The sequence below is a fragment of the Colletotrichum fioriniae genome (assembly GCF_027942845.1).
Source record: "Colletotrichum fioriniae strain IMI 355084 chromosome Unknown scaffold_20, whole genome shotgun sequence".
NCBI classification, from domain to species: Eukaryota; Fungi; Ascomycota; class Sordariomycetes; order Glomerellales; family Glomerellaceae; genus Colletotrichum; species Colletotrichum fioriniae.
In genome coordinates, this window is record NW_027076856.1 from 414,492 (window position 1) to 436,817 (window position 22,326).

Here is a 22,326-nt window from a genome sequence, read left to right on the forward strand (position 1 = left end):
CGGCTGCGTGCCCCGCCGAGAAAACAGCGACTTATTTACTCTTCAACCGGCGCCGTCAATGACCACGAGCTTTGGACTAAACCTAAGGAAAGGCACCTCACTGGCTTCGCGCCCGCCGCCACAATGTCGGACAAAATCACCGGCAAAAACCTATCCTACGACACAAACATCCCGCCATTCCTGCGCGCTCTCCAAGCACAGGCAGCAGGGAACGGAGGCCCAGACGAGATCCTCTCGAAAAGACGACGAGCGGGCAAGAAGCGCTCCGACAGCGAAGAGGCAGAGGATGCGCCGCTGGTCGTGGACGACGAGGGCAATGTTGTCGACGTACGGGTGGACAAGGACGGTGGCGTGGAGGCGGATGCTATGAAGAAGGATGGGGTAGAGGAGGGGGAAGGGGAAGGGAAGGATACCAAGGAGGAGAAGAGGGAGACGGAGAAGATTGCTGGGATCGGGGCGAGCAAGAAGAGGAAGGCTGGCAAGGTTGTTGGCGGTGATGCTGAAGAGGATGCTGTCGTCAAAACGATCGTGACGAATGACGAGAAGAACGGCGACGACGACGAGGGCGCCAAGAAGAAGCCTGCCAAGAAGAAGGGAAAGAAGATTAAGCTTAGCTTCGATCCAGAATGAAGCGTGCTACGATCAGGGCGAAAGGCATTACTATCAAATACAACGTAGACACGCGGGGAGAGCAGGACACGGATCCGCACGGGAGCATGTCAGGCCACGAGAGCTGTGGCACTTTGTGACGTCCTGGCCGCGGTTCAGACAGGACTACAACCTGGCAGGCGTCACACAAAATCCGCGGGAGTCATGAGACAGGAGTCGGGAGAAAAAGGTTCTATACAGCCACAACTTAAGGTAATCTACACATCTGCCGTGCTCACTCCAGAGCAACCCCGATGCCGTCTCGCCTCCAGTCTCCTTGCTACGTGCTCGCCATCTGCGAAAGCATCTATTGGTATCGGTACTCGGGCTTGACGAAGTCGGCGAAGGTCTTGGGCTCCTCGTAGCCGTGGTGGTGGTCGTGACCGTGGTGGTGGTCATCAGTAGGACCTACGTACTCCATCTTGTAGACGGAGCCGCACTCGGGGCAGCGCTCGATGGGGCGGTCGCGGGAGATCTATGCATGTTTGGTCAGGTTACGGAGCTCTTTTAGTAGCTCAATTGGGTCCATAGGCACGTACGGTCAGCCAGATGGTGACGTGGGAGTCGACGGGAACACCGGTGCAGCCGAGGTACTGCTCCTCACCGGCGGAACGGACGGGGATGGGGTTCTCGACGGTGCCTAAGTAATTGGGTTAGGTTCTGGACTCGCGCTTGAAATTCAAGGAGGGGTCATCGCGTACCCTTGCGGGAGGCATCGAGGGGGCGCATGTCGAAGATGTCGACGCCCTCCATCTTTCCGAGAATCTCGAGACGCTCGAGACCGGTGGACTGCTCGAGATCGGTGGGGATGCTGCCGGGCTTGGCACCAGGTCCGTGAAGGTCATCCTCGCCCTTGATCTCTGTATTGTTGCAATGAAAATGATTAGCCTCGTGTTCTCATCTTCCAAGTCGTTCGAAGTTGGTTCGTCGCTTCGATCGTACGACGCGGTCCGAAGGGATGCATGCGGTCGGGCTTTGGGCATTCCGGGGAACCGCGCCTGAACGAAAACGACAATAATTTCGAATCAATTGGCTCGATAGACCTTACCGGTGATGGTCTTGTAGGGCTTGGCGGGAGTAGAGGAGTTGGCGTCGCCTGTTTGTGGCCGCGGATGGCCGTAGAGTCAGCGATAAGGGAACTTTCGGAATGGCTTCGCTGCAAGGCTTATTTTTTTCTTCTCGGGATTTGGGGGGGCCTTCAATTGGGGTTCGTACGGCGGATCATGGAGGTCGCGAAGGTGCGTCTGGCGAGGGGAGCGACGGCCGCCCGGCGGGCAGCCATGATGGCGGAGCGCTGCAAAAACATGGCGACGGCAATTGGGGTGGTAGAGAGGAGAGGTTCGATGTTGTGACGTCGGGTTTGGGTGAAGAGAGAGGGATTTGTCGATGGCCTGATTTGATGGTTTGATGTTGCGGCTGTCGGGTAAGCTACGGGGAACCACCAGTCAGAGAGACCGCAGAGCGAGCACTGGCCAAGGTACTTGCCATAACCGGAATCGTAAGCGACATGGTATCACGTGATGGCGAGATTACCAAATGAGAGCTGGAGCATTACAGAGCCGTGATAGTTCTCATGCCTTTCATCCGCGCCGCTGTCAGATGGATGCAGGTCACAAAGAATGTGACTGGCACGATGTTTTTGACGTTACTCTATTTCGAAGGTATCATGCTAAACTGAAGCTTGTCGTCAGCCACTCTCATTACCCAGGTGGCCCATGACTGTGACGAGGTCGCTCTCCAGAAAACCCATCCCCCTCTCTCTGAGAGCCTTTCTGGGTCGTTCACAGTCCAATTCCGCCATCCATTCTCGGTACCCCGATAGCCCAGGACCGCGGCAGAGGGTTTCTCCAAAGCAAAGAAGAAGAAAAAAGCAAAGAAAAAAGCATAAGGAAAAAAGTCACTCCCCCGACCTGAATACCTATCCTAGTCGGTTACCATCCATCCATCCATCCAACTCTCATGCCAGTCATTTCCTCCCATAAACATGCCTCTTCCCATAGAGATAGATGCCGGAAGCAGTGGTGTCTAGAAAGGGAATCCCAGCTCGTCCAGTTTCTGAGCTTCCTCGCTGCTGTAGTAGGGGAAGACAAATCCATGAGAAACTCTTCTTCCAGTATCCTTCGGGAAAGGACTCTCTCCGACTGAAGCTCTGATGGCCTCCATGTTTGTGGGCTGGATCTGTCTTCTGATTTCTTCTGAGCCGACAAACATGTCAATCCATTCGCGATTGTCGACTGGGGCTTTGGCAGTGGTCTTCTCGGGAATCGGAGCCGTTGCCTTGGTTGACAAATCATCGATATCGGCCATGCGTTTCTCGAAGCTATTCTGTTGAAGCTCATCCTCCATCGGGGCATCCGTATCCCCGACCGCAGATGCCTGGGTGCGAGTCTCATGTTCGGTCTTCGCTTCTAGATCCATAGCTTCCAGATCCATAGCTTCCAGATCCATAGTTTCCAGATCCACAAGAGGCTCAGTCTCCATGCTGGGTCCGGCCAAGGAACGGTTCGAGACCATGCTCTCAGCGGATGGTCTGCTTCGAATCGCAAGAAGATTGTCTTTGAACAGCGGTGACTGACGCAGCTTCTTAGTAGAGCGCAAGTGGCTTCCGTCGTGATCAGAGGTCGGTTGATCAAACGCCTCTGAATGGTGGCGCGTCTTGCGTCGGTCACTGACATGTCCTTCTTCCTGTGTGGAGGATGTCTGCATCTGCATTTGCAATCTCAATGCCTCTGTTGGGCTCAGAGCAAAGTTCGAAACAGGCCCGCGCAAAGTCTGCTGTCGCTGCTGCTGTTGCTGCTGGGCAAGAGCCTCATGAGGACTCACTCCAGGCTGTGCAATTGCTGTGGCAGGGGCGCTTGATCTGCTACCGGACAATGCGGACGAATGGGCCTGGTCTCTGGCAGAAGATGTCTGCTTCCATCGACCCAAGTAGAAGTTGTAGTCACCGGTATGCTGTGCACCTCTGATCTCGGCTTGCCGAAGAATGCTGTCGTAAGCACCGTGGTTCTTGTTAACCATGACACGCCAGAATGACTTCATGGGGTCGTGCGGAAAGCGCTCTAGGGAGACACTCATCCTCCACATGAGGAAGTGCATAGGCGGCATTCCCAGCTCTCCGCGCTCATACATGGCATTGATGCGGCTAAGGATGTTGCAGATCTTGTAGAGAACATAGTTGTCGCAAATCCCAGTCTCAGGCAAGTGTTCCTTTGCCATGAGTTGATTGGGATGGATCGTGCGTCCCGGGTTGAACCACTGCTTTGTGACCTTGGCTTGCCGCAAGCTGCGCTGGTATCTCTTGAAGACATGCTCTGGGTCATCTTCTGATGCTGGGAGGGGTCCTTGGAGCATTCGCTGGTGTCTGATGAAGAGGTATTCTTGATATTCCCTTTCCACCTTCTCTTCGTTGACTGCCTCTGCGAACTTCTTCCACATCGGGCTCCAATATGAACCGGTTTCGCTGATGGGTGCAACCGGGACACCCCGAAGCATGGGCGGGTTGGTGTAGGTCTCGCCGTCTTCACTGATTGTAAAGATGGCATTCACAGGGGTGGCTGTGACTTCAAGCAGTGCTGCAGCATCTTCGTTGTCTTTGGGGTTGGGCGCACTGGATGACTCGATTTGTGGGATCGCTGCAAGCTTTGTCTCCTTCTTCTTTAGCTTGCTTTTCAGGTGCGCGATCTCATCTTTCTTCGCAATCAGAGTCTCTTCGATCTCTTTGATGCGCACTTGTGTCTGCTTGATGGCCCTGTCAATTGACGGTTTGGACTTATCAGCGGAAATGCGTTCAGATTTGAGCTCTTTGAGCCAGTCCTCTTTGTATGAGATCCGGTTCTCAATGCGATCGACGTCGGCCTCAGCAGCTTGGATTCCTTGTCTTAATTCTGAAATTGAAGAGAGCAGTTGCGAGCGCCGCACTGGCGCACTATCGTAAGAGTGTGAAGTCGGGTCCATCGTGGCTTCTGCGTCTTGTCTCCCGAATACGAGTCAGCAGTTGCGACCCATTTATAGCGTGAATAATTTACTTACCCAAATATCCTGTGCGAGTGATGGTGGTCTCAAATGAGAGAGGAACGGTCGACATGTGGTGGGAATGAAATCCAATCTATGTGTCAGAGGGTTGAAAGTAGGTGCGAACGGTATGAGATGCTAGGTGAAGAACGTATGCCAAACCATCCCAGCTCATAAACATGCTTAGAAATGTCAAAGATGATGAGTTGTAGATATCATCAATGAAAATCCCGGTCTTGAGCTTGGGAGAGGAGGGTTGATTGTTGTGGAGTGCCAAAGGAAACGGACTTTCATGCAGTGTGCTGAGAAAGACTCAATCAGAGTGGTGCACCGAAGTTGGAAGATTCTGGTGGTGTATGAGAGAAGAAGTGGAAAGGTAGCGTGGGTTTTATAGAGGGCCCGGCAGAGGCTGTGAGAGAAGGAACGTAGGTGAGGACAGGAGAAGACATCAACACGGAAGTCACGAGTAGTGAGGGTAAGAACGACGGGTCAGTTTAGGGAATCATACCCTCAAACGGCAGTTGGCAAAGGAGGCATAGTAAGAACGTTTGAAAACCAGTGCGATCCTTCCGTTAAGCAATCTATGGAAAGGAGATGGCAACAACACTTCGAACTAGTGCGATCCTTCTTCTGAGCGATCTGTAGAAAGAGATGGCAGGAACGATCTAAAACTAATGCGATCCTTCCTTACAATGATTTTTAAATTGGGAGATAGCAAGAGCGATTCTATTCAAGTCAGATCTTTCCTCTAAGCGATCTGTAACGTAGATTAGAAGACACCCTTCGACTAAGTGCGGTCCTTCCATTGAGCAACCTCTGACAAGGATGATGACAAGATAAGGTGAGATGGTCTCTACCTTAGCAAAATAAATCTACGGAATTAACAAAAGAAACAGCAAGCTAGGCATCTCCTGTCCGAGTCTCATTTCTGTTCATCTATGTCAGATCTATTTAAGCTTACACTATTCTAACTTGGCCCTTCATGAGCCTACGCTATATCATCTCATCATAGCTTTTGGCTAATCTTATCCCCATCTGTTCTCCGCTCTCGCAGTATGCCGTCTTGATATCCAGTAGCGACGTGGATGCCTTCAGGACTCCATATCTTACAGATCAATGCCCCTCGACCCTGGCCAGTCCGGGGAAACGAAGCCTCCTGAATCCACCAGCCATCATCTTTCATCACAGCTTGGTCTACATTGACATGAACGACAAACTTGTATGTTAAGCTGGCCGCAGTGCCTAGACTCCAACCGAGACCAACGTGGTTGCCTATCATCAACAACCCGTTACGATCGGACTCGAACGCATGAACGGCCACATGCGAATTGGGATCGTCTGCTGGAAGGGGCCCTTTTAGACGATACAAGAGAAGCTCCTTCCTTTCCGAAACTGGCTTCCCTTCATTATAAGCCGTCAGGTCGACTTTATGCATGTCAACGATGGGAAATGTCGTCTGGCCAACATCCAGAAACATGGCTTTAATTTCTTCCACGTCGACCGCTGGTGCGAACGGCCAGTCTTGTGGCGACTTGGTGGACAGAATCTCGGCAAAGCGTTTCTGCGGGGGCTCCTCTTGAGAGACGATTCTGGCATCCTCTGGCCGTTTGAAGGTGCATATGCAACTGAAACAAATATCACCCAAAGGCCCTTCGGCATCCTCGAGTAAGAAGTTGTTTTCGTAGTGGTCGCGTTTGCTCGTCTCTTTCGGTTGGCGCACAGTCACCAAGCGGGAGCAAAATGTCCGGCTAGTTGATAGAATAGTGACCTCATATATGAATGGCCTGTCTGACTTGGCGGCAGCCGAGAAAACGCCTTGAATAGCCTTGCTGAGGTGTTAGCGACGGTCGTATCTTCCACTCAAGGCAGCATATTCCAATCTCACATGAAGCCCGAAACCTCCAGACTGCGTCCCGGATCCTTCAGGTTCCTCTTCTTTCACGGCTCGGCTTGCGGCTAGCGGCGCCTGACAGTACACATGCCCTCCATATGCAGCTCGAGGATCTGCCTTGGAACCGCGGCCTTTGCCGCCAACAAGTTCCGACCCTGGTACCCAAGCTGGGTAGAGACTCATGTAACGCTTGACGATGCCACCTGTCGTTGTCGTATGATTCGAAGTTGTTGGCAGCAGGGCCAGTGCCATGACGTCGTTAAACAAGAGTTTGGACATAGCGAGTGGTGGGGTTGCCGAACGAAACTAAGAAGGGAACAAGCAACGTCGATCTGGACGGATTTGACAGAATCACTAAATGTAACGAGAGAGCCTCAAGCGATTTTTGAAATAATTTCTGCCTGCCAAAAAATGACGAAACTTCGGAGCTTGGAGAATGGATTGACTGGTTTGAAGTTAAGCTTCGGAGGTTCAGCTTAGCTTTCCCCAACAACCCTCTGAGACCAGGACGAGATTGTACCTCGGGACGAGGAGCCATGTGGCGGGGGCCGTGGCCGTGCGGAGGTGCCCTTCTTCCTTCTCCAGAACTTCAAGACGCCAGAGTCTCGGTGCGGAGCCGAGGCACCCCATGTGAGGGGAATCCCCCAGATGATTCTTAGGGGGTCATCGGCTAGTCTCTTGCGCCGAGTCCACCGCTTCATTCCAGGGACCGCCGCGGCACTTTGTGGGGATGCCGGCTTTGGTTTCCGGGGGATACCCATAATTCCTCGGCCTTGAATACAACATGAAAAGACGGGTGCCGGTGGTTCTGGACTGGTCACAACGGCGTACAAGCGGCGGGCGAACTTAACAACAGGTGGCTGATGTAAGACGACCTTGACCTAGAAGACGCTGTCCCGCCCAGCGCTGCACACAGCTGACAAGAAATGGCCCTGCTGCTACCATACATACCTCACATACCGTGGACTCTGGAGGTCAAAGCCGTTGCTACCCTCTCAGACCCTGCGGGAGAATGGATCTGTCCCACCTGTTTGCCCGAACTTCCGCTGACATGATGACCTTTGGGGCCGTCGGCGACCTGTCTTGTAACTGACCGAGAACGAACTTCAGCTGATTTCTGGTTGGGTTGCTTGTCTGTCACCTTACACATGCAGTTTGGCGCCGCTTTGGCCCCAGTGTCCCTGTGTAAGCGGGAAATTTTGACAAGTGATGGGAATTGTGGCCGCTTGGCCCTGAAGGGTAGTTGAGTAAGGGACTGAGTCCATCTTGGGTCTCGCTGACACGAAAAAAAAACTGGGATTGTCATGCAACATGTCACAGCCTGCGGGCGTTCCAGTCTTCCAAACTCCAGGCGATGAGTTGATGCATTTCAGGGAGTTAAATTTCTGGTAAAACTGGAGTGTTTACAAGGCAAGCTCGCAGGGCAGAAGGAAATCATTCAACAAAATTGATCAAAAAAAAGAGTACTTACTGTGCAGTAGTAAAGGAGCATTAGTTTAGAAACCATCCGTCCAGAACCATGTACCTTACTCGGAGTTAAGTTACCTCTTGCTGACACCCATGGCAGTGGTTGCTGTCCCCAAGATGGGTAACCCGAGATGGGTATATCCTGGCACTTCTCTGATGTCTTTGCCGCAACTGACAGACGCCTAACATAACTAGTTTTGTTGCTCTCACCGAGCCTTGAGTGTTCATTCGTCACGAAGCCCATTGGGCAACAAATACTCCCTCACCCAAGTTTACTCTAGCTCAAAATCGCTCTCAGCGAAAAAAAAGATTCTGAGTCACGCGTGACCCTCCCATTTCTAACTTAGCGGCTCAATGCCACCAGCTTTGCAAGCAAACGACAAGTACCTAGCTATCCACGACTGAGCAGGCTTAGGAGGGGGGGGGGGGGCAAGGATGGTACGCATTACCGTACGATGCCATTCCGGGCATCCTGCATTCGAAGTCTCGCCTCGCCCCCCTCTCAGCTATGCTGGCAGCCGATGAGCGGTCTCGGAACAATTCTCGTTGGATACGCAGCGGCGAGCGCTGCATTATGCAGCCCGTGGTAATTGACAACAGGCGTGAACGGTAAACGCACGTACACAATAGGAGGACCAAAACTTGGGGCATGGTTGGACGAGGCTGGTTTCCCCGCAAAGTGTGGTAACAAATGGGAGGTTGTTGGCGTCACATCGGGATTGTGCTTGGCTGCTCCTTTTGTGGTGTTGCATCCCGTGTCGCTTTGACCGTTCGAGGCTCTCGGTACTCGAGAAGCAACAGGGAGGCGAGCAAGGAGACTCATGTTTTTGACGGGGAGGCAAAAGAGCAGATCATCTTTCTCAAGGTATTCTTACCTGACAGGCTAGTCAACACATCGAGCTCGGGTATTGAAGACCTATCACGGGAGACTCAACTCTCGCAAAAGGGCCCGACGACCTATGACGAATTCGGCAACAAAAAGGGTGTGGGCTCGATTCGACAGCTACACAAATGAAGAATGAGGCCCTCGAGCTAACATCACCTTGAATGCTGCGATATCGCAAGTGTGATCAAAAGGGGCGGCGAAAATCCAGCAGAGCGGATGACCCAAGCCACTTGCGCGAGAAAAAAGAAACGTTGGGCTCTTGGTGCCAGGTCCATGAAACATGACCGGAAATTCAGGAATTGCACTTACTGGCAACATCGGAGATATCCAACCAAACAAATTCGGATAGTAATCACTCAGAAGCACTGGAATGTGAGAAACAAGTCCAAAGCCTGCCGAGTGGCGAACACTTTGGTGGTAAGCATCCAGACTAAGTACCTGGCTGGATTATGGATATGTCTGCAGAAACACAGCCCACATCTTGTCTTGGGACCTTCGGTGAGATCCTCCCAGAACCTCCAGCTTCCACTGTCGACGCACGTCTTTGCCCAGCTTCCGAGCATCCATTCAATAGGCAAATGGGGACGAGGTCAGCAAACCAGCCGGTCAAGAAAGTGGTCTAGGTGTTCTCTTATGCAGCTTGTCACATCGCCTCTGGGCCGGACAAAACCACCCGGTCCGGGGTGCAGGAAAACGTGTCTCTGCCTCCCTGTCTACAGTTGTATCTATCCGTACGGACTTGACCTCTCTGATTTCAGGTCGGGATTGCCTTTCTAATGCATAACAAGGGCGTGAAATAGCAGCTCGTTTTCTGAACCATTCTTAATAGTTGAGCATAGTCTTCTTACGGTCTAGAGTACCCTGGTTGTGATAAACCTTGACGCGCTTCAAACACGGATGCAATAAAGCCACGGAAGAACCACAAACATCTCTCTACATGGCTAGTGGTGATACTTCTTTTTTGCTCCTGTATACCACGCTACACAGCATGCTTACTCTACTCAAACGAATACAACTACTCCTACCCCGTACCCAACGCATGTCCGTCCATTTGCCTGAAGGCTGAAAACGCCCCAAATTTCCCGCCCATGTCACTCGCATCTTCCCCCCTCGACCCCAGACCGGGGTTGGTGCAGGACTGGGGGTGACCGGCGCATCCCGACCCTCTCATTCGCCCCTTGCCAGCTTTCCCCAGGTCTCTGCCCATTCCTACCTCCGCGACCCCTGCCGCCTCTCCCTCACACGCCCACACATCAGTCAACCACGACTTTTTGTTTTTCTTAGCCCGTCCTGTCAATGGGTAGCACAGTTCCCGGGCTCTCAAAAAGAGAGGAGAAGGGGGGGTGGAACACGAGTTGGTCACGTTCAATGTGCGAATGGGCGGTTCCGCCCCGTCGGTTTGTGCTGATCTCCCTTCTCGCGCTGTGCCTCTCTCCCCGCTTTCTATGCACATACCTGAGAACCCGTCTGACGGTAAACGTGTACGGAGTACGGAGTACGTACGGAGCAGAGCAATAAATAGAAGACGGGGTCTCGTGCTTGTCTTGCAGCTGCGGACGGCATCAGCCTTTTCGCCTTTCCCGCTCTCCCCACTCTCAGTCACGCATCCTGCTAGGAGGGTCGCTCGCACTTAGCGTAAGGGCCCTTTCTCGTCATCTACCTTGGCTGCTCCACTCTAGCATCTTGTTCTTTTCTTATGCCGCTTTAACCTTTCGACGGACCTTGTTAATTCTCTGTAGGGTCACGTCACCCGGCCTCCATGTTGGTAGCGGACGGTAGTTAGATCGGGCGTGGGAGTGCCCGTGGGATATGAACCGGCTCTCCGAGCATTATTTTCTACCAACGCGACTCTGTCACCCGGGAGAAGCGAGTGGTCGTCTCCTTCCATCCGAATGAGAGGTATCAGTAGAAACAACAAGATAACGATGGTGGTTGAAGTCGGTTCGTTGGACCGCAATGCGTTGGAACCCTTCAAGACGTGGCGCCTCGGAACTTCAGCTTGCGAAGATGACGGCGGTATCAACATCGATCCTCATCTCTTCTCACCACAGGCTTTGAGACGATGTGCCAAGCATGAGTCCAACTGCCCTTCAGCTTCGATCCTCAGAACTACCTTGGTTACCGCGAATGCCCATGGCCCGGAGCATGAATCAAAGATTTTTGCAACAACATCCACTGAAACTGCCCAGACGAACCCAATCACCTCTTCACCAACAAATCCGCCGACGGTATCACCTTTCGTGTTCCCTACCAGCCAGGAGAAGGCCAACTTCCTCTTCTCGAGCCAACCTTCATCTTTCAACAGAGTAAAGCGTGCTAGAGCCGAGTCCGACGTTGACGGCCCATACACAGCCGGACTGAGTTGTAAAAAGCGTCGCTTGAGGCTTCATCTCATAACAAGTCGGCTCTCTCAGCCCTACTCGTTACCCGCGACACACATCATCAACCGTGAAGCCGGTCCTCTAGGCGACAAGCGTTTCGTGAAGCTCGCTGCCGTGGCCACCTCGCCCGATGTCGGTAAACAAGGCCTACTTCGAGAGAGCTCCATCATGTTGAGAGCGGCAGTACTCAATAGAATCCGGCTGCGTGTTCGTAATGAGGCGACACAGCGTGGCGATATCGGTATCGCCGTGACAGCTGCCAATGCAGCTGTGCTTCACCACGGCCAGCAGTTAGCCACAGGAGCAAGGTTTGTTGCACAGTCGCCCGCACACCCAGAACACCGACAGCAACCACCGCCAGCGAGGGTTGTTTTGATGCGGCCCGGGGTCTCGCCAGGCACTCCTCATCCAACTAATGCCCTGTCCGGCCAGGCGCAGAGAAAACCATCGCCTCCATGGACGCCCCAGTCATCCCGAATACAACCTGTATCGCCGAGGTTAAACCCAACCCGGTCACCCGTCTTAGCTCCTTCTAGTACAATGCTGGACGAAATGGAGGATGACGGGCTGCTGGCCTTTCCCACATCAACACATGAGTGTTCCTACGCGTGGGCCGACGACGACGATTTGGAAGATGTGTACTCTGACTTTGGTGCCATTTTCGGAGGATCTGCACAGACCGGTGAGACTGACGACGACGGCAACTCCTACGAAGAGTATCTCGATGAGCTGGATGGTATTTCTTGGGTCGGCGGCAGGTAGTGCCGTTGGACGATGGGTGAAGGAGAACCGACTTGGTCGAATATCAAATCCAAGACAAAAAGCAAAGCGGCTATTTGCACTGTAGTGGGCGGGGTGGGATGGAAAAAGCAAAAAGAAAGCAGCAAAAACCAGACTTGGCCTACGAATACGTAGGCGACATTCGAAGAGCACCTTTTCGACCAAATCTTTGAGGACACGGGATGGCCAGTTGGCTCTGTCTAAGGACATATGAGATGAGCGCCGTAAGCAGGTCACTCACTGTTATTGTTGGCCTGGCAGGAAAGAGAGGATTGGGCACCATGCGCGATTGAATACGGCGCCATAAAGCAGGCGCTGAGCTACAGCCTCAGCCTTCGTATAGATGAAAGTGAACAAGATGAACAAAAAGACTCACTCAAAGGCAATACTTACCTGCCGGAAGCCTATGCCTCAAGCTGCCTTCAATTCCGTCCATGATTCCGCCCGGAATTTCAACATCCGAAAGCCCGAAGAGTAAGAGGAACTAACATTGGAATCAGGCTGGAAGATGTGATTCTTGTCGAGGGTTCTTCGTATCGAGGGATTTTGTATTGATAGCGGGGTCTTACAAAGAATGAGAGCAATCCTCGGTGCTACAATGGAATCGACGCAGAAGAAACCCCAACCAGTTCCGATGGTCGGCCCGGTCGGACATCTTCCCGGGCCCCGCCGTGACGTTGGGCCTGGGGACGACGGCGGGGACACTGGGGGCGGAGTGATTTAACCAGGCCAACTGAAGCACGACATTGTCAGGCCCATTGCCCAACATTTTGTTCAACTCTCAAATCCAAGCACATGTTTACACGCAATATTGTAACAATGAGCAATCAAATTTTGGACACAATCGTGATCGGAGCCGGCTGGTCTGGCGCCGTTGCCGCCCGGGAGCTTGCCAGCAAGGGCCGCAAAGTGTTGATACTCGAGGCTAGAGACAGAATCGGAGGACGTGCGAGTACGTGGGTGAAGGGAGATGCCAAGATTGATGTTGGATGTAGCTGGATCCATGGCTACAAAGAAGGGAACCCCGCGAGATACATTGCCCAAGACTTTGGCGTTGTGAGTTTGACATGGACGTCATTGAACAATAGAGGTAACAAGCTAATGAGATGGAGTAGGCCGCTCACTTGCCTAAGGCCGCCGAGGGTGTGATTTACGCCCCAACTGGTGCGTGAGACTCTTGCCCATATCGCGATGTCAGTCAGTATTGATCAAGACCAGGCCGTCTCTCGAGTTCCAACGCCGATAACCTCCGGGCATCCCTTGGTGCTGCTCAGGCTTCATTGAAGCTCCCTCACCCAGCTCCCTCTCCATCAACATCGCTCGCATCCGCTCTTCTGGCTGATAACTCAGCTCTTTTCTCGGCTTCTGCATCCCCTGATCCTTCATCAGACGTCAACCAAACCAGCCCTGCCGACCCGACACAGGTAGCGACGCAGCCCGCATCAGGTTCATCTCAAAATGAGCTGGCAGCTGCCCTTGCTCGCTCCCTCGAGATTCCTCTAGGGCTCAAGCTCGAGAAAGCTTCTCTGAAGTGGGCTGGATGGGAGACTACCACCGCATTTGGCGGCTCTGACGCCGCCCCTGAGGGAGGCTATGAGTCCTTGGTCAACCAGGTCCTTGATGACGCCAAGGCCAAGGGCACTGAAGTGAAGCTGAGCACAAAGATTACTGGTATCTCACAGAGCCAAGACGGAGTTGTGATTGTCGACGCCAACGGCAACAAGTTTGCCGCAAAGACGGCCATTTCTACCATCCCGCTCGGGACCCTTAAGACCTTGCCTGAAAGCACCTTCAGCCCTGCGCTACCGCCGCGCCTACAGGAGGTAATCAAGGGCACCCACGTCGGTGTCCTGGAGAAGCTTCTGCTTCAGTACCAGTCGGCTTGGTGGCCAGAGGCCGATAAGGCAGGATCCTACACTTTCTTGCCTACATCTACAAAGCCCGTGACAGAGAGCTCTACTCCCGCCGAAATCTTCGAGGCGTCGACTCTGGTCTGCGCCAACTTCGCTGGGCCGTCTCTCCCTAGCCCTAGTCCAACATTGCTGACATACCTTTCCGAAACTCCCGCCACTGCATTGCTCCGCTTCGGACAGAAGGAAGTTGCGGCTGCCTACCACAAATTTCTTGTCTCCCGCTTCAAGCCGTCATCCGAGCCTGCGGAGCCGATTGAGACCAACTTGACCAACTGGTTGACGGACGAGTTCTCCCGCGGTGCAACGACCACGCCTTCAATTATTTCAGAGAATGGGGAGCGAAGCCCGCTGGACTTCAAGGAGCTGAGCAGACCTGTTTGGGATGGAAGACTCGGATTTGCCGGCGAGCACACGGAGATGGAGAACCGTGGAAGCGTGGCTGGTGCAGTCGTCAGTGGCTACCGTGAGGCAGAGCGTGTTGGCAGACTTTTGAGGCTGCTGGATGAGAACGCGAAGTTGTGATTGGATCGAGGAATGTGTTGGGTACTTTCTCATAAGCAAGCTAGATTTGAGTTGTGCTATAGGCTTAGACGGGGGTTGGAAATTCTTTTCTAGGAAATGAAGCGGACAATTGGACCCGTCAGATATCTCTGAGGTGTCTCTGAGCCGTTCATCCCGAAGCAGCTAGAAGCTTGGCTGCACGATCTTTGGCAATATCACACATTGCCTGCTATCTTGTTAAATGATTGTCTCTAGGATCCAGGTTCAATTGTGCGACTTGCCTGGATTGCGGCGTGTTCCTCAAGAGCCAAGTCGCCACGCGAGATGCGAGCACGCATGTTTTCCATGATTTCCGGCCGACCTCTACCGTTGACGAAGACGACGTAACGCAAGCCTGGGAATTTTGCCTCGTACTCGGCGTTCAGAGCAGCCAGTTCAGTGGCGTCTCCACTCTGGAGCTGTGCTTGCTCTGCAGCGGACTGAGCACTTTCAACCTTCTTGGCCCCGAGACGCGGGTGTGAGCCGATGATTGAGTGTAGCTGTGCCTTTTGTGTAGAGTCCGCCGTAAGAGCCTCGAATATCTTTTGAGCTTGATTGATGAACTCGTCGTAAGACTGGAAAGATGTTGCGGAAATAGAGGGCAGGAGAAAGGCGTGAATCGCGGGGCTCGGCTCGAAGAGCGCATCCAGGACCTTGGTTTGTTGTTCCACAGGAAGGGAGTTAAGACTATTGACGTCAGGTAGGGAAGCCATGATGAACAACAAATTGAAATTTGTGATTTTGAATTATGTTGAGTCGATGAATAGGTGACCGTTCATGACCAGCGTAATCTTTAATACCAAATACCGAGGGTACCTCTGCATTTAAGGCAAGAAAGGTGCTTGGTGAGGTAGACCTCGGCGACACTTCATGCTTGCGATAAGATAGAGATAAGATAAGTCAACCTCCTAAGGTAAGACGGGAGGCGCCGATGACGGGATGTTCCAGAGAAGCTCACACGTGATGACGTGGCTCGTGCTCACTAGCTGCGAAGGAAGACCCACACTACCTTGGAACTGCAGGTGCAGCAAGGCTGAAGTTTTGTTTTGGAAGGGAAAAGTCGACGTGGACGAAGTTTGAGACGGCTCATATCGCGACATTCGAGACAATGCTGTGCGCCAGTAGGTTCAAATCTTCGGGAATGTCTTGCGCAATTGCTTACTGCTTTCTTAGTTTCCGGAGAAGCTCCTCAGGAGCCCGTCGCCTCAAAGAAGTCTGGTATGTGTTTTGCGCCTGGTCGCGTCAACCCCAAAATGCTGACTGTAACTAGGCACCGTGTTCGAGAAGCGATTGATCGAGAAATACATCGAGGAGAATGGAACCGAACCTGTTACTGGTGAAGCCCTGACGATCGAGGACCTCCTTCCTTTGACACAGTCCCACGTTGTCCGACCTCGCCCCCCAACGCTCACTTCGATTCCGGCCTTGCTTGCGACATTCCAGAACGAGTGGGATGCGCTCGCTCTCGAAACATTTAACCTGAAAGAACAGCTTGCGAGGACACGGGAGGAGCTTGCCACAGCTTTGTACCAACACGACGCCGCAGTCAGAGTGATTGCGCGTCTGTCCAAGGAGCGAGATGAGGCTAGAGAGGCGCTTTCCAAGGTCAGCGTCAGCGCTGGAGCCACAAATGGGGATGCGATGGCTATTGATTCGGCCGAAGGTCTTCCGGAGGAATGGGTTGACAAGGTCAATGCAAAGCACCAAGAGTCAGTCTTCAGAAGGCACAAGCGTGGGCAACTCTAGAATGGTTCACTAACAAGTCATAGACTCTCCAAGAGCCGCAAGAAGCGTCCGGTCCCCGAGGGTTGGGCTACGTCCGAAGAGGTTGCCCTGTTGACCACTGTGGCATCCACTTCAACACCGGTTTCGAATGCCTCGTCGCTGGCAACCGAAGGAGGCTATGCGGCCATCAGTGGTCGTGGAGGAGATGCTGCGATATACTCCCTTGAGGCAGACCAGGTCGAACGCCAAGTCGCGGTCAACGAGCCGGTCATTGACTCTGTGTGGACTGGTAGCAAGCTCATCTTTGCCACGAGCAAGGGATCAGTGAAGGTCTTCGAGAGTGGTAGCGAAGTTGCGTCAATCTCTGAACACGCAGGCCCCGCAACATCCTTGAGCCTTCATCCCACCGGCGACCTCCTCGCATCCGTTGGCTCGGACAAGAGCATTGTCTTGTACGATCTTAACACTCTCAAGAAGATCAGCCGTGCCTACGCCGACTCTTGTAAGTTACCAACGCTTGCCAGCACTCCTAACACATTTGCTAACCCGCGCAGCCCTGACATCCTCTGCCTTCCACCCCGATGGACACCTCTTCGCGGCCGGAACCGTCACAGGCGAGATCAAGCTCTTCATGACAACGACATTGGAGGTTGCGGCTGCGTTCGACCTTGGCGCGCCTGTCGAGGCCCTGACCTTCTCAGAAAACGGCTTCTGGCTTGCAGCGACAGCCAAGGGCCAGAGCACAGTAACCATCTTCGATTTGCGCAAGGAGGGAGATGCTGCAAAGGTCAAGACACTAGAGACCGGGGGACCAGTGCAGTCACTTGCTTGGGACTACAGCGGACAGTACCTGGCAACCGCGGGTGCCGGCGGCATTACTGTCCAACAGTACACCAAGAGTTCCAAAAAATGGTCAGAGCCCCTCAGAACGTCGGTGGCTGCATTGTCGGTCCAGTGGGGTGCCGGGGCCAAGCAGTTGGTTTCCGTCAACGAGGAGGGCGTCGTTTCAGTGTTTGGAGTCAAGCAGGAATAAGCAGATATGCATGTCTTGCGATTGTATTATAAGTAATCGGGACAGGAGAGTCTCATCTAAAATGATATCCGAAGTCTTGGGCTCACAAGGTATGAAGTACTCTGGTGTTGTAGGAAAAGCGCGAACGAACAAATAACTATCGGCGCCTGATATCAATCAAGTGGAAGACTACTTGGGTTGCCGACTTCTGTTGAAGATGCCTTGAGTTACCTTGAGGTAATTGGTTATTCACAGTGTGCTGAGGCAAAAGGTGCACCGCGACCTTTCTGACCCTTTTCGGGACTATGACATAATCATTCTAGGGACATGTTGCCATCTACCTTGCATGGAGACAATAGGTACCTTTGGGAATGCAGGGCACCGTCGCTTAGCAAATATTCCGCCGCAATTACCTCACCTTACCCTGAAAGTCCAGAGGGGCTCCTGCCTTATCGGCGGTGTCGCCCCCTGCAGGGCCTGCGCTGTGCGAGCTTATCTAAGGCTGAAGCGCCAAACCACCCGTCGCTCTTTCCGCTGAATGGCCTAGAACCGCACTTAACCTTTAACCGCCACCAACCTAACAACACCACAACCACGACGGGCAAGTCCAAGGACCTCGCCTCTTCCTTGTGCTCTGAAGCGCCCTCGGATTTTCTTCCTTCTTCCACATCTCGATCACATCAACAGCTTCCACGGGATGGTCGCTTCACCTTTGCGCCCGTCGTAGGAGATTTACTTTTACTTTACGACTCCCGACACGACCCGACGCTCACGACCACGATTCTCCTCTCGCACGCAAGACACCTACCCGAGGAACAGACGGTTTGTGCGTGGCCACATGCTGACTGGAACTGCCGGACTTAAGCTAATTATTTCTCCAGCGCCAACCCATATTGGCTCGATAAACATAATATGAGCTCAGTTTCTCCACCATCTTCTCCATCGACGGCGTCTTCTTCGGCTCGGCTCTCTCCGATTCCGCTTTCTCCCTCAATACCAGCTTCTCCATCGACGGCGTCTTCTCCAAGTCGGCTCTCTACGATTATCCCAAGCTCGCCTTCAGTTGCGTCTCTCTTGCCCGAACAAGGAATTTACGACGATAGTGACATCGAGGCCGCCTACCAAGGCTACATTCCCGAATCCTCCTCCGACGTGGTCGATCACCGCTCGAGCATATTCGACTCCGAAGCCGATGCGCAGGTGGATTGGGACCCCGAGTCTGATTCACAGTCGCAGTCACAGCTTGCAGAGTCCGATTCAGAGTCCTTGATGTCGCTCGAGATTGACCCTCACGATCCGCTATTTAACGACTCTGACCCTTTCTCTCCCGATCTTGCCGACGAACTTGAACTTGCGCTTCTCGCCGAAATGGACCAGTTGCCACAGCTCCGCGAACAAAGGATGGCACCCCCAGGTGGCCGAGATGAAGGCACGCGAGGGCAACTTGGAGGCGGCGCGGCCCGTCACAATGGCTCTGGCGATGTTCTTGTGGATCTGGAGCTGTACTTCGAACAGGGTAGAAACGAGAGGAGACCTCAAAACAATCAAAACGGCCCTGCCGATGTCATCGACTTGACCAACGAACCCGACAGCCCTATCCAGAGACACGCGCCTCGACCTCCGATGAATCCCAGAAGGCAACATTCCCAAGGCAGGAACCCGCCGTCTTTCACGCGGAGTGACAGTAGCATTCTCGCCAGCAACGCACCGCCTGTCATCGACCTTACCGACGACTCACCCGAAGTTCCGCGAAGACGTACGCATGTACCGCCACCTCCACCACCCCCTCGTCAGCGCGATCGCAGTCGACAGCCCTTCGGATTTATGCTGAACCCGAATGGAAGTGCATTCAGTGGGCTAGCAGCCGGATTAAGGCGCCATCTGTATCCTTTCAGACTCGTCCCTGGTCCTGAAGACGAGGTACAGCTGCTCGGCATGTTGCACAATCGTATTAATCAAGGAGGAGATTTGAACAACCCTCTCGGAAACATTCAACTTCAATACGAACACGGTGCTTTTGATCAACGCGCTGAATCACCAAAGCCAGTCCACCAAGCTCCGCCTCCCCCTAGACCTGGATATACGAGGGACACCGCCTCTGATCTGGTCGTGATATGTCCAGCATGCAACGAGGAGCTGGCTTACGACCCTGACGTGCCTGTCAACGGGAAGCAACCTGCGCGGAAGGGCAATAAGCGCCAGCGCAGCGAACATCACTTCTGGGCCCTGAAAGGTTGCGGACATGTAAGGATCCACATCACATTGCGCACTAGTCACTTTACTGATGCAGTACTAGGTTTACTGCGAAGACTGCTACGAGAACCGCAAGCCGGTAGCTAAGCGCCCGAATACCGGATTTGGGCGCGACGATGAAAGCAAACTTACCTGTGCAGTCGACGGTTGCGAAACGCAGGCTACGAACAAGACGGCCTGGGTTGGAATCTACCTTTGAGCTGCGGCATAGAGTGATGGACAGTCGGTCTTTCAAAGAGACGAATGAGAATTGGCGTCATCCGGTTACATGGGTGGCATTAGCTCGGCGTTTGGGGGTGGGACGGCATCGCATGATCAGTCAAAGATTCGCATGGTCACGGTATAGGTTTGCTTTCTCCCTTCAGTTGAGGGGCTTGATATTTGAGGAGTCCAGTGAGAGGGACAAGGTCTCTCAGCGGATGATTTTCCTTGTAGCGGCACGCGCTGTACATGATCAAGGACACGAGCACATAGTTCTAGCGGCAGGGAGCGCAAACAACCCCCTGTATAGAGTCTTCTCGTGAAGAATAGTATTGAGTTGCTCCTGGTAACCATCGTTCGGAGCCCCTCTATTGGGTCTGATATCCGCTACTAACGAAAAGAGGAAAGTTCTTTTGTCTATTAATGAAGCAACCGACATGCTAATGCTCGTGTGTCTTTGTGGGTATAGAATTCCAGAAGTGCCTTCCTATTGCTAATCGTTGACGTGCTGTGATGCTCAGGTCTGAATCTAGCGCCTGTTTGTTTCATCCTTTCCGTGTATGCATGTATCAAATTAAAAATCATCCAAGTCATCATCCCAATCTATAGACCCCAAATCCATCTCAGTGAGTGGCGAGGCAAGGTTTGCTACCGGTCCTCCTGACGATGACTGCGTCATTGCTTTGGCCGGGGACTCTATATCCAGCACCTCCTGAGAGGACATCATCAGGTCTTGAGTGCAGATCAAGGGAAAGAAGTCGTCGAAAACAGCCAAAGCTTTTGCAACTGTAGGTTTTGGTGTAGGTCGGTGGTTGCTGCTGACTTCCTGAAGGATGCTGCGGTTGGGAAACCGGCTAGGCGCAAGAAGTGGAGGAGCACCAAGCCGCTTAACTGGAGGCGTACTTTGTGCTGCTGCTGCAACCGAACCATTCGTGATCGATTTTTGGCCAGAAGCCACTTGAGGCATCGTATTGTTGTGCTGCTGTGGATTCTGTATCTGTTCCTTTTGAGCCAACCCATGCCGGTTCTGGGGTCTGTTCGTTATAGGAGTTGGTGCTTGTATGGCATGGACTTGTGCCCCTAGGCTGGCCAGCTGTTTATGCCGTGAACTCAAGTTGCTTTCATGGTTTTGTATGGCCGGGAAGTTGCTCTTGGCTGGTGGTAAGTTTCTTTCATTCGCCAGATTCCTTGTCTCTTTGGGTCGGGTGAGAGGTTCGGTAGACCCCTGAGTAGGAGCTTTGCTTGGTATGGAAGTACTCAAACGTGAAGGCAGTGCAGTTTCAACTGCATCGAAATCCTCTTCAAGCTCTACAGCAAGTTGTGAGGCTGTTGGGAAGAAGTCATCGAAACAATCTTGCACGATTGCTTGGGTGCTTGGTGGAGGCATCTGCGATATTGATGGCCTTGGTGGCGGTAGCATTTGTTTCGATTGGACTACTGGTGACGGTGCAATTGCTGGTATGGCCATATCCGTCGGGGCTTCGTCTGCTACAACCTCTATTTTGGGCTTCTGTGATGGTATTGGAGGCGGAGGCATCGCTGTTGATGACTTTGACGGTGCAGCCTTTGCAAATGGCAACTCTTTTGGTGGTGGGACCTCTGTTTTCAGCTGGACAGAAGGATGGGTAGAGGGCTTTTGCTTGAAGATTTTGTGCCGAGGTGGCTGATGGGTTGGCAATGTCGCTTTCGGCATCATGAAAGGCCTTGATTTGGCTTTCACAGCAGGTCGTGGAGGAGGCCCCATGGGAGCCATTCCTGCTGGGGCCTTTTCTGGCGCCGTGAATAGCGGCTTCAGGGGCTGTTGTGGGAGAGTATCTCTGTCTGTTGGCTTCGGTGCGACCCCTTCAGCCGAAGGTTGTCTTTCACTTGTAATTGCGCTTTGAGCAGGTGACATGGCTGAATTTTGTCTCTGTAAAGGACGAAGAGCTGGTACCATGGAGTCAATTGGGGGTTTTTTCTCTTCTGACGATTCAATTTGAAGAGGAGACTTGGAAGCCGCGGTTGACGCCAAGATATCCGGCTTGATATCGGCCAGGGCGGCAGGGGTAGCCTCGGGTTTTGGTATCGGTTCTCCGGACGAATCTCTCTTCTTGTGTGTACCATTTCCTCGGACGAATCGCGCGATCGTGTCTTGACTTGGTCGACAGTCAAACAAAGGCTGCCCGGCTCTTCGCCTGTTCTCTCGGGCCTCCTCTTCCTTGGCCTTTTTTCGTTCTCTCGCTGCCTTGGCCTTGACTGCTGCGCGCTCCTTTTCCAGTTCCTTGCGAATCTCCTCTTGTTTCTCCTTCTCCCATTTCCGTTGTTCGGCCTTGGATCGTTTCGGTTCCTTGTTCGCCTGCTTGTACAGCTTCTGAGCCTGCTTCGATGTCATCGGCGGCCTGTTCGCGGGGCCACCGACGCGCCCGGGGGCGTCTGGAATGACGGCGAAGGTGTTCTGCTGCGGCGCCATTGTGCCGGTGATCCTCTAGAAGGCATCGTCGAGTGGGACGACGTTGGCGCAGATCGCCAGGTCGGAAAGCGAGCGACAATTAAGCCTGGAATCGTCTGGTGTTCAAGGTCATTCGATTTGGCGGGGCAATCAACACCGACGGGACGGGGATACGCCTGGAAGCTGTGGA

The 22,326-nt window shown here is 53.1% G+C and overlaps 8 protein-coding genes across 8 annotated transcripts; 4 read left to right on the plus strand and 4 right to left on the minus strand.

Moving 5' to 3' along the window:
• Window positions 1-123: 123 nt before the first annotated feature.
• N0V96_012033 (uncharacterized protein) lies at window positions 124-630 on the plus strand (the record flags this gene model as incomplete). The annotated part of the gene is made up of 1 exon (XM_053197149.1): window positions 124-630. One exon carries the CDS (start codon window positions 124-126, stop codon window positions 628-630), a length of 507 nt encoding a protein of 168 aa, XP_053045456.1.
• A 325-nt stretch (window positions 631-955) lies between these two features.
• COX4 (Cytochrome c oxidase subunit 4) lies at window positions 956-1,954 on the minus strand (the record flags this gene model as incomplete). The annotated part of the gene is made up of 5 exons (XM_053197150.2): window positions 956-1,123; window positions 1,188-1,288; window positions 1,350-1,508; window positions 1,697-1,744; window positions 1,864-1,954. 5 exons carry the CDS (start codon window positions 1,952-1,954, stop codon window positions 956-958), a joined length of 567 nt encoding a protein of 188 aa, XP_053045457.2.
• Window positions 1,955-2,673: 719 nt separating this feature from the next.
• Window positions 2,674-4,602, minus strand: N0V96_012035 (uncharacterized protein; the record flags this gene model as incomplete). The annotated part of the gene is made up of 1 exon (XM_053197151.1): window positions 2,674-4,602. One exon carries the CDS (start codon window positions 4,600-4,602, stop codon window positions 2,674-2,676), a length of 1,929 nt encoding a protein of 642 aa, XP_053045458.1.
• Window positions 4,603-10,828: 6,226 nt separating this feature from the next.
• N0V96_012036 (uncharacterized protein) lies at window positions 10,829-12,046 on the plus strand (the record flags this gene model as incomplete). The annotated part of the gene is made up of 2 exons (XM_053197152.1): window positions 10,829-11,592; window positions 11,821-12,046. The coding sequence occupies 2 exons, from the start codon at window positions 10,829-10,831 to the stop codon at window positions 12,044-12,046; spliced, it is 990 nt and encodes a 329-aa protein (XP_053045459.1).
• Window positions 12,047-12,883: 837 nt separating this feature from the next.
• On the plus strand, window positions 12,884-14,499 carry N0V96_012037 (uncharacterized protein; the record flags this gene model as incomplete). Its single annotated transcript, XM_065759478.1, has 2 exons — window positions 12,884-13,055; window positions 13,454-14,499. The coding sequence occupies 2 exons, from the start codon at window positions 12,884-12,886 to the stop codon at window positions 14,497-14,499; spliced, it is 1,218 nt and encodes a 405-aa protein (XP_065611932.1).
• Window positions 14,500-14,729: 230 nt separating this feature from the next.
• On the minus strand, window positions 14,730-15,230 carry N0V96_012038 (uncharacterized protein; the record flags this gene model as incomplete). The annotated part of the gene is made up of 1 exon (XM_053197154.1): window positions 14,730-15,230. The coding sequence occupies one exon, from the start codon at window positions 15,228-15,230 to the stop codon at window positions 14,730-14,732; it is 501 nt and encodes a 166-aa protein (XP_053045461.1).
• A 395-nt stretch (window positions 15,231-15,625) lies between these two features.
• N0V96_012039 (uncharacterized protein) lies at window positions 15,626-17,275 on the plus strand (the record flags this gene model as incomplete). Its single annotated transcript, XM_053197155.1, has 5 exons — window positions 15,626-15,638; window positions 15,691-15,735; window positions 15,788-16,226; window positions 16,287-16,744; window positions 16,797-17,275. 5 exons carry the CDS (start codon window positions 15,626-15,628, stop codon window positions 17,273-17,275), a joined length of 1,434 nt encoding a protein of 477 aa, XP_053045462.1.
• A 4,295-nt stretch (window positions 17,276-21,570) lies between these two features.
• N0V96_012040 (uncharacterized protein) lies at window positions 21,571-22,157 on the minus strand (the record flags this gene model as incomplete). Its single annotated transcript, XM_065759479.1, has 2 exons — window positions 21,571-21,634; window positions 21,697-22,157. The coding sequence occupies 2 exons, from the start codon at window positions 22,155-22,157 to the stop codon at window positions 21,571-21,573; spliced, it is 525 nt and encodes a 174-aa protein (XP_065611933.1).
• Between the last annotated feature and the right edge of the window lie 169 nt (window positions 22,158-22,326).